Source organism: Strix aluco, chromosome 5, assembly GCF_031877795.1.
Source record: "Strix aluco isolate bStrAlu1 chromosome 5, bStrAlu1.hap1, whole genome shotgun sequence".
In the NCBI taxonomy this organism is placed as follows: domain Eukaryota; kingdom Metazoa; phylum Chordata; class Aves; order Strigiformes; family Strigidae; genus Strix; species Strix aluco.
In genome coordinates this window covers 17827189-17842288 of record NC_133935.1, presented here as the reverse complement: position 1 = coordinate 17842288, position 15100 = coordinate 17827189, and the positions used below count along the sequence as shown (strand labels likewise).

General features: G+C 43.1%; 1 protein-coding gene across 5 annotated transcripts in view; it reads left to right on the top strand.

Annotated features, from left to right (window-relative positions):
• The window catches only part of DENND5B (DENN domain containing 5B), a 117654-nt gene extending 103584 nt beyond the window's left edge, over positions 1-14070 (top strand). For all 5 annotated transcript variants that reach the window (XM_074826235.1, XM_074826232.1, XM_074826233.1 and 2 more), the window contains 8 exons: positions 1157-1278; positions 2900-3045; positions 4706-4824; positions 6009-6196; positions 7861-7943; positions 8122-8248; positions 9062-9236; positions 10099-14070. In XM_074826235.1, the coding sequence (XP_074682336.1) occupies positions 1157-1278; positions 2900-3045; positions 4706-4824; positions 6009-6196; positions 7861-7943; positions 8122-8248; positions 9062-9236; positions 10099-10282 (1144 nt within the window). In that variant the 3' untranslated portion in view covers positions 10283-14070. The remainder of the gene's footprint in view (positions 1-1156; positions 1279-2899; positions 3046-4705; positions 4825-6008; positions 6197-7860; positions 7944-8121; positions 8249-9061; positions 9237-10098) is intronic.
• Positions 14071-15100: the final 1030 nt, after the last annotated feature.

Here is a 15100-nt window from a genome sequence, read left to right as displayed (position 1 = left end):
CAGGGCAGAAGTCTGCTCATCTTGCACGGAAAAAGGATCACAATTTTCAGGAGGAAGGTGTTAGGTTTTGACCAGATCACTGCATTGATCCAAGCCATTTCACGGCCCTACAATACTATACCTTGTGCAAATGAAGCAACAGGGTCAGGAATGCCCCTTTTATCACAGCAGCCTTGCAGTACGTTGACTCATCCCAACTGCCAATGAGGCGGGTTAGAGGCCAGCCCTCCCAGTCACTAGCAGCTCCCCCAGCTTGGCCTCCTTTTGCAAACACAGGCGCTTAAGGATCTGCCTGGGTAGATGTTCCCTGGCTTCACTTTCTCAAAGCAATGCAATTAGAAAAAAACCCCAAACCTTATGAAAACGTCCTAGTTATTGCATGCAGTTCTGGCTCTGTGGTGTTACATGCATGATTCATGCTGGAAGCTACCAAATACTCAAATCCGTTAACAGGAAAAAAGAGGAGTAGCTGGAGACAGTCACCTCCTGGGTGATCAGCTGAAGGCTGAAAGGTGGCAGGCCTATCTTTTCCTGAAGTTTCATCTACATCTGTCTACCTCAGCAGCTTTTTGGGAGTCTGCTGCCTTCAGACAGGCAGGTTAACTCCCGGTGTGCCTTCACACTGCTTTGGGCAATGGGTGATGTACCCTCGGTTCACTGAACTGAAGGAGTGGTAGGAGGACTCCTCCTGCTGCTTGGTGCCTTCCCTGGTTTGGTGCCTTCTGCTTATTTTTCTCTGTCGCGGTATGGAGCAGAAGGAAGATTAGGTTATTAGACGAGGCTATTCCACAGTAGGAAGTTACAGGGAAGAAATGAGGTTGCTGTATGTTGGTTCAGGTTTGCTGCTGTGAGTAGTGTTAGTTTATATCTCTGCTTTGCAGCAAAACCAAAACTGATCCTTTAATGAGATGAACTCTGTAGCTTTGCTATGGAAGCATGGAGCCAAGAGTGATCTGTAAAACACATGTGTAGCAGAGGGGGTAAATGCCCCCTGTGGGTTTCTAGGGGCTTGTGTTAGCTGGGGAATCTCACTTTTCATACCTCCCATTAAGATCAACTCTTCATTTGATGTTTTGAGATTCAAATATCTTTTAAGATACATGGTGCTTTTTCAACAACAACAACAAAAAAAAAGCAACATATTTGCTTCTACCAGGAAACTTTACAAGCGTTATGCTTTCCTGCGCTGTGAAGAAGAACGGGAACAGTTTCTGTATCACCTGCTCTCACTCAATGCTGTGGATTACTTCTGCTTCACAAGCGTCTTCACCACAATCAGTGAGTTGGAGAATCGATTTTTTTCCCCCTGAATAAAAATTAGTTGCTGTCATGATTTGTAAGAGACAATGTTGCTGTTGCTGGTGCCTGAGTAGCTGAGTCCTTATCTGGAAATCTTGGTTGTTGCTGCCGGGCTCACGGGTGCTGGGTGTTGCTCTGGGAAACCAGCTGGAGAGCCAAGGTTGTGTGGGAGTTGTTCTGGATAACAGCATTGAACAAAGGAGAGTAATCAGCAGAGAGTGCCTCTGTAGCACTTGGTTTTCCTCACAGAGTTGTATAGTGTCTTTCATCTTCCCTCTCTGACAACTCCTTTACATCCTAATGCTTCTTTCTGGCCTTCACATTGGAACAGCCTGCTCTCCGCCGACTGAGGAGATGGAAGGCTTGGAGGATGAAATACAAGGCGCTTTGTGCTCTGCTGTGTATTTTAAATCTCTTTTTGTCTCTCCTTAAATACCAAAAGGATTCCCTCTCCATTCGTCTCTTTGTAAGGACAGCAAAAATTGGATTGAGATCTGAAAATGAATCTTTGTCTCCCCAGCGCTGGGCAATGTGGAGAAGGCAGGACCCCATGAGATGACCTAATTATTTGGGTTCACCTTGGCAGCCCTTAGTCTTCATTTCCCTGCCTGTTCAGAGTGAAGTGAACCAAGTTTTACGTGGCTGTCAAAACAGGCACTCATTCTACTTTTTCTCCTGTTAAAGCAGCAAATCCCCTCAGAACTAGCAGAGCACAAAGAGATTTATCCATCCTTGATTACCTTATTTCTGCGGGGCATCCAGCTTGACAGCTTTCCCGTGCAGGACAAGCGCTAGGAATTTGAGGGTATATTCTCAAGTGCAGTATCACGGTCTGGCACACAAATAGTAGAAAGGCTGCCTTATCTCACCCAGGCCAAAAGGCAGCTCGTGAAACCTCAGAGTGTCTCAAAGTGCTAACGTGCCATATCGGAGTCCCATCCAAATCGGGGTGGGTGGCAGGCCTTGTCTGAAGCTAATAATCATTTTTAATGGGGGGATGTCCACGTCAGACTTGACACTTCGGCCCCGCCGCCACCAGCCACGCCACCATTTCCGACCCCTTGCTCCCTCTGACCTTCCGTGCGCACCCCCCGCCGGTCCGGCCCGCCGGGGCCCTGCCGCAGGCGGGAACGTTCAGCCCTTCGGTTCCTCGGCAGGCGCCGGGGCCATCCTAGCGCCGGCCCGGCTCTGCGGCGCGGCGGCGGCCGGTCCCGCCGCGGGGCTGCAGCACCACCGTGCGGCACCGCTGCCCGCCCCGCCCCGCGCGCTGCCGGCGGGCGCCTCAGGGCAGGCAGCACCCGGCCGCCCGCCGGAGCCGGAGCGGCGGCAGCAGGGGCCGCGGCAGGGCCGCGAAATGGCGGCGGGCACCCCCCCGCCGTGAGGGGAGCGCCTCGGCCGCCACGGCCAGGCCGGCCCTCGGCAAGGTTAGCCCGGCCTTTGTGGGGAGCACAGAGGAGGGGTTCTCCTTGTTAGCTTGCTGAGACATGGGACGAGAATTTACCTTCAAGAGAGAGGTGTGGTTTACTCCAGAAATTGCGTTTACTCAAAGGGGGGGGGGGGAAAGTCAGGACTAACTTCTTTTTCCCCATCCTGTTCTTAGTGATCCCTTATAGGTCAGTGATAATTCCCATCAAAAAACTAAGCAATGCAATAACCACATCAAACCCATGGATATGTGTATCAGGAGAACTAGGAGATACAGGCGTAATGCAGATTCCTAAAAACCACCTAGAAATGACGTTTGAGGTGAGTACATGCTCTCTACATTTTACCTGTCAATTTGAAACATGCTTCCAACTGACCATTAATTTGGTAAGGATTTATTGCCTTAACATCACAGAATTTAAGATTCTGTCCAGGTTCACTGTATGTTCAAATACGTACAGGAAAACAGCACTGCCTGCCCCTCCTGTGCTAGAGGTAGATTTCCTGTGAGCACATACCACTTTTAGTCACAGGCTTCACTGCTGTCCCTGTCCCAACCCAGGGCGCCTCTTCTCACCTAGCCAGTCTATTTCCAGGTCTGAGACCTTTCAGGGCTCTTTTCCAACTCCTTATTTCCCTTCCAAGTTTCTTTCCCCTTCTTTCAATCTGTTTTCCCACTTATCACCACCCAGGTCCCTTTCTACCTCTGTCCAGTTCCCGCTCCAGCTCCTTGTCCAGCGTTGCTACTTTCCTTCCAACCAGCCAGTCTAACCCCCTGAGCCCTTCAACTTCCCAGCTTCAGGGGCTACTCCCAGGAAACCATAGACCTGCCATCCCCATCGGTCTCTCTTCTCCGTGCTTGCTGTGATTTTCTCTTTGCATTTGACAACCTGGCTTTCCCCTCTGCTTTCCCATCCATCAGTTACAGGTTGGCTTGGTGCCGACCCAAAGCAGCTGGTAGCAGGAATTGCAGGGAAAGCCCCATCAGGCTCCTGTAGCTCCAGGCTCTACCATATCAAGTAAGGAGTGATTTTGTAGGAAAATTGCTAGTAAAACTGAAGTTGCATCCGTTAAGCATATGCAGACTGGTCTTCAGCAACAATAGTAAAAAACCCTCTTGCCAAACATAGATTTTGACAGAGATAGAGAGGATATTTTTTGTGGTACAATGGCTGCCTCTCATTCAGATATTAGTATTTTGTAGAAAAGATCTCCAGACTTCTAACAAGCAAAATAATATATTTAGACATTTCTAAAGACCATACTAACACTGTTCTGGATTATTCCTTTGATTGAAGCTTTCCTAAAATATCAACTTGGGTAGCCAGTCACTATGGAAAATGTCAACCCAAGCTGCTTGTTTGGCAGTATTAGAAGTAATGAAAACCAAGGTCTTGCAAAGGAAGTGTTTAGGTGACGTTAATAGATGTTGCTGCCAGCCCCACCTACAATTACATATTGCACTGGAATTCACAGTCCCTTCTTTCCCTTATTCTGTCTCTTTGTGGTATTAAGAGTCTCATGCTAGTGATTTTTGTCTTGCCCAACAAAAAGCAAATCGATAATAAAGGATCTAGGGACTGCTTCGTAGTGGGGAGTGAGTCAGCTGAAGGTCAGTCTGCTCAAAATGCATTTTTTTTAGTTGTTTGTACTGAAGATCTATTTCTTCTACAAAAGCACACCTTTTTATCACCTTAGCTCAGGAGTTGGTAATTAACATTTCTCAGAAATACTCAGAGTGAGTGCTCACAACAAAGAATGTAATCTCTTCACAAGCTTTTAATTTCAAGGTATTTATTTTCTCCTCTGAAATAATTATTCTGCTTTTCAAAACATTCTGCGTGTTTCATTGAAAATACTTGCTGTATAAATCAAAGGAAACTGAATAAAAACATACATTTGAGACCATATGTGTGCATGTGGTGGGGGTGTGTGTTGTCTATTGTTTTTTAAATTAAGTAAAAACTGTTATTCATTTCAGTGCCAGAATTTAGGGAAGCTGACGACTGTTCAGATTGGTCATGACAACTCAGGGCTACTAGCCAAGTGGCTGGTTGATTGTGTCATGGTCAGAAATGAAATAACAGGACACACGTACAAGTAAGCAACAAGTTTTAATTTTCTTTGTCTGAAATCCCTACTTGTTAAATCTAGAGAAAGCAAGAAGGCATTCGTCTTTTCCTCAGCTGACGGAGCGCTGTGGGCTGATTTGGGTACCCAGTAGGGTTGGGCTGGTCTCCCCCACCCCCAGCTCTCATTTCAGAAGCCCTAGTTGAAGTCAAATAATCTAATAAATATTAAATGAGACTTGAATGTAGGATTTTCTTTGCATCTCTCTGAGACAGGACAGACAGTATGGATACTTAAGAAGTGATGGTATGTTTCTGTCTAATAATTAAATCTCTCAATTTAAAGTAGTGTGGTAAAATTGTGCACAAATGAACTCTTTAAACCCCCAAGAGCTGGAATGATAGTTCAGGGCAAATATTTGGTTTCTTTTTCTTTTAAAAAATACTCAGATGTGAAAGTACTGTAATAAATGTACAGAAACTCATCTTACAAGAAAATAAAAGGTTTTGATGATTTCTTAATCTGTTGAATACATACCTCTTGTGTCGAAACGATCTCCTAATTCATCGTTGGTCTTACAAAACAGCTGGCTAAGCAGACTTAATTTTTTTCTAAATGTGGACTTAGAAAACTATAATTCAGAGAGGTGAGCTCCAGAGCTCAGGGTTGACCACAGTGTATGGGGGAAAGGAGGAGGAAATGGAGTACAAGCACTGGAGGTGTGGACATGTGCATGGATTTCATTAGGACTGTGGATGGAGTCAAAAAGTACAGCAATAAAATGTGAGGTGAGGCTTGAGTATGAGGAGATGTCACAGCTTCAGTTGGATGGGAACTCTGTGTGGAGATTTAGCTGTTAATCATCACAATATTTGTAAATGCTGAATAATTGGTTGTAGTTGCAAGTGAAAAATAATCTGGCGGAAAGCAAGATGTGGCCCATGAAATATATGTGTGTAACACTTTCTGTTGTCCCATGCTTTCACGCAAGCTTTGCATATTTCCCTTTTCCTAAGGATGGAGCTGAATGTAGTTCTCTGGTTTAGTCTTATCGGTTGTGGTGCAGGGGATGCTGCTTGCTGAGTTCTGGTTTGTGAAGTTTCTGGCTTCAGAGCATTCCCTGCCCGTTAGCGGTGTTTATGGGTGCTAGCTGTCCCTCTGACTTTGAGATCAAGCTGGACTATCTGTGTGGCTGACCTGTGCTTGTGCTGCAGGTTTCCCTGTGGGCGATGGCTGGGAAAGGGCGTTGACGATGGCAGTTTGGAGCGAATACTCATTGGAGAGCTGGTGTCCTCCACGTCTGACGAAGAGCTGGGAAAGCAGTGCCGTACCCCACCCCAGCAGAAATCTCCTACCACGGCTCGTCGACTGAGCATCACTTCCCTCACAGGGAAGAACACCAGTAAGTCCTTTCCTTTCTTCCCAGGGCCCTAGAGAAGGGGGCAGCAACTGCTGAGAAATAAAACTCCTGTGAACAGGAGAGCTCCTAGTTAAGCAAGGCTTGGTGCAGAGAAACAGCTGTGAGATGATGAGGTTTTCCTGCCCCGGATTGTGTGTCTGCAGCTTGCTCTGTGACTGTACACACTGCCTCTTTCAGTGTCCCCATTTGACAGTTGAGAGATAATTATCTCTTTCCTTGGAGCACAGAGATAAGAGATGAGGGAGGAGGAGGCAGCAGAATGTGCAGTAGCTCATGCTGCTCAGCTTCCCGGCTCACTTTGCAGTCGGTGGAAAGACAGTCCTCCCTGAAGGGCAGTTCAGAGTCTGATGTGGATAGGAGTACCTCTCCCAGAGGGACCCTAGGGGACATCAACTTCATGTCCCTAAAATTAGCTTTTATGAGTAAGTGCACCTGGCTACAATGGGGCATGGGACTGTAAGGGCCACCTGAGGCATTCGCTGCTAAAGCATACAGATGAGCACAGTGTAGATCCTGTTCATAAATCTGTCCAGCTCCTATAAAATTAGAGAACATGACTGCTGAAATGTCAAGCAGGGCAAGATTAGCCTCAAAGACTAATGCAGCATTTAAAAGCTACCACAGGACCACTGCAGCTCTTCACATGTGTGAGTCCATGTTAGCTGGAGAAGTGTGCACCAGAGCATTTCCTTAGATCTGAGAACACTAAGGCCCAATAATTCATTTATCTTATGAGCTCTGTGAGGCTCTGTGTTAGACCTGCCAGAGACTATGGAGGTCATCATGTACTAGAATGATACTGAGTTACTCCATGTTTCCAAAATAACAATTGTAGGACAAGCTAATAGTAACCTACATATGTCTGAAAACTAGAAAGGACTCATAGAAAAACCATGAAAATAATTGAAGTCTGGAAAACACCTGCTTAAAGTTTTAAAAGTTCAGTCTGTTTTAATCAGAAAGTGGCTGGAGACTAGATAATTTTCTGTTCTGTTGAGGGACTAGATAATTTTCTGCAGGTACCTGCATAGGAAGATGAGATGGTAACAGGTAGAGGCATAGCATGACTTAGTAGCAGAGGCATACAGCTAAACAGATTCAGAGCAGAAACATGGCATACGTTTTAACACAGAAGATTACTTACTCTTGGAACCATTCATAAGGAATATTCTCTGCCTGTGGCCCCTCACACTGGTACAATGACTAGACATGTGCCTAAAATAGATACCTATTTTGGCTCAATAAAACATTGTGGGTTCAAGTCAGGAGTTAATGAGTGCTGGGTTTTTCTGGCCTCTGTCATGTAGAAGTGAGTCAAATGACTGGGCTACAACCTTTCAGCCCATGTCTCTTCATGTGAGGGTTGCTCTACTCTTATGTGATGAGCAAGATGTGATTAACTCAAAATATTTATCAAGCCAGATCCTCGGGTTGTGCATTTTTAAGTAGGGTGATTTATTTGACTATTCCAGGGTTGATCATCAGTTGCTTGTAATTAAGGCTCAGATTTACCCAAGACAAATGATTGCCTGAACTTTGTTAAAGATACAGAATAATTCCTGCAGTTCAAGCTATGTCACCATGAGAATCTGATGAATGTTTTAAAGTTGGTATCCCCAGCTAGTATGCTCTCCATCATTTCACAGAGCCTAATGCAGGACAGATCCAAGAGGGAATCGGGGAAGCTGTGAACAATATTGTGAAACACTTCCACAAGCCAGAGAAAGAGGTACTTCCCACTTCTTGTTATTTGCCTGGTATCTATAATGCATGTAAATATTTTTATAAACAGAAATGGAACTAGTATCACTAGATAAAGTATCACTAGAGACTGCTAACCTTTAGATTTGAAGCTTCTGGCATACAAACAAGGCAAGTCGTACTTACAGACTCTCCCTTTCCCACAGAGAGGGAGCCTTACCATTCTGCTGTGTGGAGAAAATGGTCTGGTCGCAGCACTGGAGCAGGTCTTCCACCATGGATTCAAATCAGCTCGCATTTTTCATAAGAATGTCTTCATCTGGGATTTCATAGGTAAGCTGGTATGTGATTTTGGAGACAGGAGAAGAAAGATTAGGGCAAAATGACTCTTCATGCACAGACCTTGGATTCTCGTCAGCTAGGGTGCTATTTGTTCCTGACAAGCACCTGCTCCAGGTTGCTTAAAGGCAATGAGAAACAAGATGGAAGATGAGAAATACTAAACTCTATATAAAGGGCTGAGTGTGAATCTGTGCAGAAATTTAAAAACACTTCAAATACTAGTCATTTATTTATAGATGAATGAATGTTCAAATAGCTGCTTTTCTACCCAGAAAGAAGGTAGGCTGGAAGTTGAGGTAGAGTAGCAATTGGTGTTGGGGAGAGAGTTAGGAAAGGACAGGGAGTGAAAGGTTTAGATTTCTAGTTGTTTATGAGAACTCTCCTAATCACTGCACTGGTCTTCTGGTGATGCTTATCTGTAGGCCTATGTTGCGGTAATTTAAGACGTACTTACTCCCTTAAAACATGCTCAAAAGTTGAGATACTTAGCCTGAGGGTAAGTGCTTACTCACAGGAGGTGAAAAATCAAAGCTGATGATATCACTTACAGTGAAACCATTGGTAGGTACTCTGGTGCAGCTCCTTGGTGTTACCTAACTATATCAGACATCAACCTGTCTGCCAACCACTGCTGTGTAGCAAAGGTGGAGATCACTACCTACTTATGGTCTTCAGAGTGAGGAATCCATGTATAAACTTTGCAATAGCTCTCAGCAGGTTGTTTTTTTAAGGATTCCCTTGTGTGATTCTATGTCACAATGAAGTACTTCTGCTCACTGGGTTCTGATTTTCTCCCTACCACAGAGAAAGCTGTTGCTTATTTTGAAACCACTGACCAGATTGGAGACAATGAGGAGGCCCTTTTGCTTCAGAGATCTTCATGCAAAACCTTCTGTCATTATGTGAATGCCATCAATACAGCTCCAAGGAACATTGGAAAGGATGGCAAATTCCAAATTCTGGTTTGCCTGGGGACAAGGTACCTAACTGCTCTTCATTATATGTGTCCTCTTGCATTAGACTTTTACGCTGTTGTTATTACCTTTAGTTTTCCATTTTAAGACATCTCATACCTATCTATTATCCAGTACCTATTTTAGGCAGCTTTAATACTATATGAAAAATTGGAGCAAAGAAGCTGTAATGATACATGGCTAGTATCTAAACTGCTAAAAATGTTCTGAGCTTCTTTATAACTGTTAGCTTGACAGTTATATGTATGAAATCTGTCTTGAAATTGTTTTTTGATGAAGTGCTGGCTTTGGGAATGCAGAGTTCCCTTTCAAGAGTTGGTGCATTCCTAAATCCTCATTGAATCATTTTGCCTATGAAAATGGGATGTCTGTTACAATTTTGACAAAACTATTCTAGATGAATCTTTATTTCCTAATAGGATACTCTCTGTCTTGCACTTGGGGAGGGACCAGGGGGGTGGCTTAGTTGTATTTTGGAGGGTGAAAGTTAGTATGTCTAGAAATAAGTACCATTTTTGTCTTGTCTGTCTGGATACATGGAAAACCAGTTGGAAAACAGTCTATTGATTTTTCCTGACTTTTACTTTACCTTTTCCTGATCTGAGAATGTTGCTGAATTCTTCCAAAGTCAGCTGTCCAATTCTGCTGATATGCTTCCATCTTCATTCCTACAGTATGTTAAGTTACCTGTATTTTACTAACAAAATCAAGGGTTATGATGACACAGGAAATTTTTATGTGCGGACAACATGCACCACCCACAAAAAGAGACTTCATGTTTTGGGTTGTGTTAGTTCTTGGAGAAGAATTTCTGTCTGAGATCTGTTGTACTTGGTGCTAAAATACTTCCTTTCATCCCCTTTGCAGGGACCACTTGCTCTCTCAGTGGATCCCACTGCTGGCAGAGTGCCCGCCCATTACAAGGATGTATGAGGAAAATGCTCTCCTACGGGACCGCATGACTGTCAACTCCCTTATCCGAGTCCTACAGACATTGCAAGATTTCAACATCATCCTAGAAGGATCACTCATTAAAGGAGTGGATGTTTAGCATGGCTTTGCTGAGAACTTCATTATTCCTTTCCCAAGCAAGCAAACCACAATTGGAGACCTGTCAGGACTTGAACGTGATGGTAGTGCACCACTGTAAGGCAAAGCTGCCGGTTGAAGCGGGAGTGGGAAGCCCAGTTTGTGCCCAATGGGGACTGTCTTCTAAAGCTGCAGAAAGCTAAGATGCAGTATTGTAGTTTATTTGAAACAGAAATTTAGTATAAAATAGAGTATTTTCATGTGTTAGATGTGTGTAAATATGCTATCTTCTTTAAGAAATTATATTGCTCTAAGAAATTTTTCTTAGACTGAATGTTCTTGTTCTGAGTATGAGTAGCTTAAACCCAGGGGAAGGACTGGGGGGAGGGAAGGACCGAGGTGGGAAGGGATGCCGCTACTTGCTTGCAAGGAAAAAGCCAATCAATGTGTAAATACAACGCAAACTCAGCAGGGCTTTTTTCAGGTATTGCAAATTAATACAGCAAATATCCTTATGTAGCCATTGTGATTGTTTCACTCTTGGGAATGTTGTAAGCATATGCTGTTTTACCCTATTGTACATGGTCTCTCTTAGTTTTTTGTTTGTTTGAAGACTCAACCCTTTCCATGCACAGAAGTTGAGAGTCGTCATTTTTTTTCTGTAGGGTCTTTTGTGTCACTTCTGTTGAGCTCCAAAAGGGGAGACAAGTGTTGAAATGCTTAAACACTGGAGAGGAGGACTGCTGTCAGCCTCGGAGCCTGACAGTATGAGAGACCTGTTTAAGCAGTGCTGCTGCAGCCTGAAATGGGCAGTGATGGCTTGCTTGACTCACTCGATGTGTCCCTTGCCTGTCTAGATGTTCTGATGATTTGCCCTCAGCCAGCCAGTTTGTGTTGTGGATGCCTTTTTTTTTTTTTCCCTCCGTGTTGAGGAATTTGGTTCATAGCAAATTCTTGCTGTTCTTGAGAAGAATCATTGCTGTAGAGCCACAAACACCAACGTTGCTGTGCTACTGAACTGTATCAGCTGGTTTTGAAATGCTGATAGGTTATGAGTCTTCCTTTATCCCACAGAATGATTGTTCCTAGGAAGTACAGCATCTTTGATTACTTTTTTTTTTTAAAAAAAAAAATCACCCAGCTATAAGAAGGAAAAAAAAAGAAGGAAAAGCAGGGGGAAAAAAAGAATCTCACTTTGGTATTTCACGGCTCCTCTCCTACACTCTTTCCAGTTAATGTGTTAGTAATACAGCACATATATATAGATACAGCTCTTGAAGATGAACTGGGAGTAACTGAAATCCTGTATGCTAAAAATTTTAACAGGAGATAACATTAAAATCATCTTGTGGATACCATGCAGCAAATATGGAGTGTATTTTCCATTCTTGTGGATGGGAGTTGGAAGGATCTGAGGGCATATTTAGCTTCATCTGGTTTTAGTTTTTGGAGGTTAGTTTAAATATAGGTGTTTGCTTTCACTTGTTTATTCCCTGTGATCTTGGCCATTTCGTCAGCGGATTTCTGTGGATGTCTCACTGTCAGCTGTGGCTTGGGAAAGGCCCCTAACTGGTACTGTAAGTGTATTGCCTTGCCCTGTGCTCCCAAGGGGCATTAGGAGGGACTTGGGAATGGTGGGCAGTAGCAGGTCTCACAATAGTGTGCACATGGTGGAGAGAGGGATGAGAGCTAAGGAAAAGAAAAGAGGATAATAATTAGGGTTTGCTTTCTCACCTGCCTTTAGTCAAGCTTCTCTACTTTCCCGTGGTCCTTCTGCTGTCCAGTTCTTATAACAGCACTCACTTTAGTGTCATAGTTCTATGTGATATTCCCAGCTAGAAGAAAACTCTTTATGTGACTTTGTTTCATTAGAAGGGAGAGTTTTATGTTGTAGAAGTTTTGTTTTTTCTAAGAAAGAAGTAAAATAACGCTGTCAGGGAGTTGTTGACTTTAATGAGGGTTCTAGCTTTTAATAACCATTCTTTCCTCCTGAGCTTGTACATCCTTAAACTGACTAAACTCAGCCCAAATACTGTAGGCAGCACTGCCATGTCACTACTGTGGGTGTCAGTAACTAATGTAAAGGCTGTGGATGGTGTCATGAATTAGTAGCCAGAGCCCACAGCTGTGTGACATCTCTTACATTTCCAGAAATGTGAAATTTGGGGTGTTCGGGTTTTCTGTGAGGCCAGGCAAGTCTGCTTAAAGTCAGCAGAAGATGCGTGACAACCCTTCAGCAGCAATTGAAGATGCATCCCTAGTACTTAACTCTATTGATAAATTATACATTTAGCACCAGAAACCATGTGGCAGCATTATTTGGTAATGACTGCTTAGGATGTTTTGATTTCTATTACAACCCAGGCCTTTTATGTCTAATGACTGCTATACATGATTTTTTCACGCCCAACCCAGTCTAAGTGACTTTCATTTTACTGAAATAATAACCTCTTTAGTCACTGGATTTCTTCACAGCATCATCTGCATTTGCTATCTGGATACTTCTCAAAAGTATACTGCTGCATACTTCTCCAAAGACTATGACTTAAGCAGTCGTAATGTTATCCAACATGGCACGGGTTAAGTGCAAGCAGGATAAAGTAGAAATGTGGGCACCTCTAAAGGTCAAGCATAGATGAATAAACCACACACAGAGAAAAGGGCAATAACTACATGAAGTCTTTCTTAAGTTAAAATAAGTCAAACCCTGAGGAAATTTAAAATTCAAAACAGACCCTTTCCCCCCTTTCAAACTACATTAAAGAACCTTTAGCACTTAACTTGAACACAACTTCACATCAGCTTTTTCAGCAAGCGTTGACTTGTTTGTTTTGTCAGGTTTCACATCATAATAATAATACAATAAAAATTATGTATGTCTAATATTTCCTTCTAGGCAATAAAACACTCTAAGATATGTTGAAAGGGGCACAGCTGAGTGCCTCAAATTCCCAGAAGTCTCGTTATTCGACAACATTGGGAGTACGGTTCTTGGTAGTGAATTTTTATTCTACCATGTATGATTTTATTTTTTTTTAGTAGACTACTTTTGTTTATTGGAAACTGTGAGTTTTTTTCTGTAAGGTTTACAGAAATCATTCTACCCACTAGAATGGTGAGAAACGCATCAGGATTCTTCTAAGCTAATGCAGTTTTTAACTTCAGTGTTAAAGCACCTTCTTTGGTTGAGAAAGGGAATCTTGGAAAAGACCAAAGCTCTCTGGTATCTGCTTTTTTTTAAAAAAAATTTCCTATCCAATACCTGTCTGCAGATGTCTGAGTCCTGTTATACTAACATCCAGCATGGTAACTTGAGGGAGTCAGAGAATCAAATGCCTCACTATGTACAAAATGTGTATTTATAATTCTCTGAAACGAATGAAATTCTGCTGTTTAGTGAAAAATCTACTCATGTTTATTCTGAGTTGGTTTGTGTAATTAGATATCATTGTTCAAAAATGTCTTTTTAGAATAGTTGTGCAACGGCATATTTGAGAAAATTCCTTCTTTCAATCAAATGAAGGTGTCCATCTTAAGGGGAAATATTGTATGTTACACTTGAAATGTACAAATGTGCCCTGTATAGCTTAAAATAATCCTTAAATGTCTCCATTAAGTATATTTTGTCTTTACATTATTACTAACTGAATAAGAACTGGATTATTTTCAAGACAACATTAGTAAAAGTATTGTTAATATCAAGCACTTTAACATACATACCACAAACTGACATGGGTTTTTCAGGTTTTGAAGTACATTGAAATACAGCTTTTCATGCTATGTCCTTTACAAATAAAACTCTGAGAATAATGGTTGGTGTCACTTTCTCCTTGCAGAGGAGCCAAGGGATTCAAGTCTCAAGCCAAAGAGCTGATCTGAACCTGGAGGGCATGTTTCATCAAGGGAACAAGTTGAAGAAAATGGTTCAGCTGCTAGTGACTCCTGTACTGAGAACTTGCTGGAGCAAAGAGGGGGAGGGAGGGCATGAGGTTCTGCTCTCAAAACCTGCCCTTCTGCCTCCCCTGACACAAAAGCCTGACTGCACCAAGCCTGACCAGCTCTTCATTTTCAAGGCTTAGGTGTGAAGCATGGCTGATTGAAGGGAAGAAATGGGATCTCGGTGAAGTTTAGCTCTTACCGGTGCAGCATTTGCTAGGCAGCCTGGGTTGCTCTTCCTTAGTATCTGGAGTGCGTGGGGAGAAGGGGGTTGGGATCCTGTTGGCAGCAAAATGGGAAGCGTGGGATTAACTGCAGCCGAGGGTCTCTTGACATGGGTTGCTCTGATATTTGAACTCAGGGTTAAAAAGCTGGAATGAAGCTCATGCCCTCCAGTCTGTCAGTTAGCACATCCCATAAGAGGTTGATAGAGAAGAGAGAGATGGGTGCCTGCAGCAAAAAAAAGGTGCAAGAGAATGATAGTGAAATTCCCTGCTTAGTAATTAAAGGCTTTTCTAAGTTGGACTGGATTTTCAGAAATTCCCCCCGCCCTGTCCCTCCCAGCTCTAGCTCTGCTGGAATTGGCAAAAATACGAGAATTTTTGAAAACTGCATAGTTGAAATGCAGTTCCCTGCACCTGTGTGTGCATGGTGTGTGTGAGGTGGGGCATGTCTGTTCATTTGTTTTAACTCTTGGTTTTGAAAATGCAGAGAATCTCAGGAGAGAACTGAAAGTCTCAGAGCCTGGGACCATATATCTGGAAATCCTGAAATACATCATTTGATGATACTGATGTTTATCAACAGTGTAGCAGCAAAATGACAGGATCCCATGAATGTGAATAAAAACCATAGAGCTGCTTGTGGTCAAATTTCAGTAGGACTTGTGGCCATACTTCATACA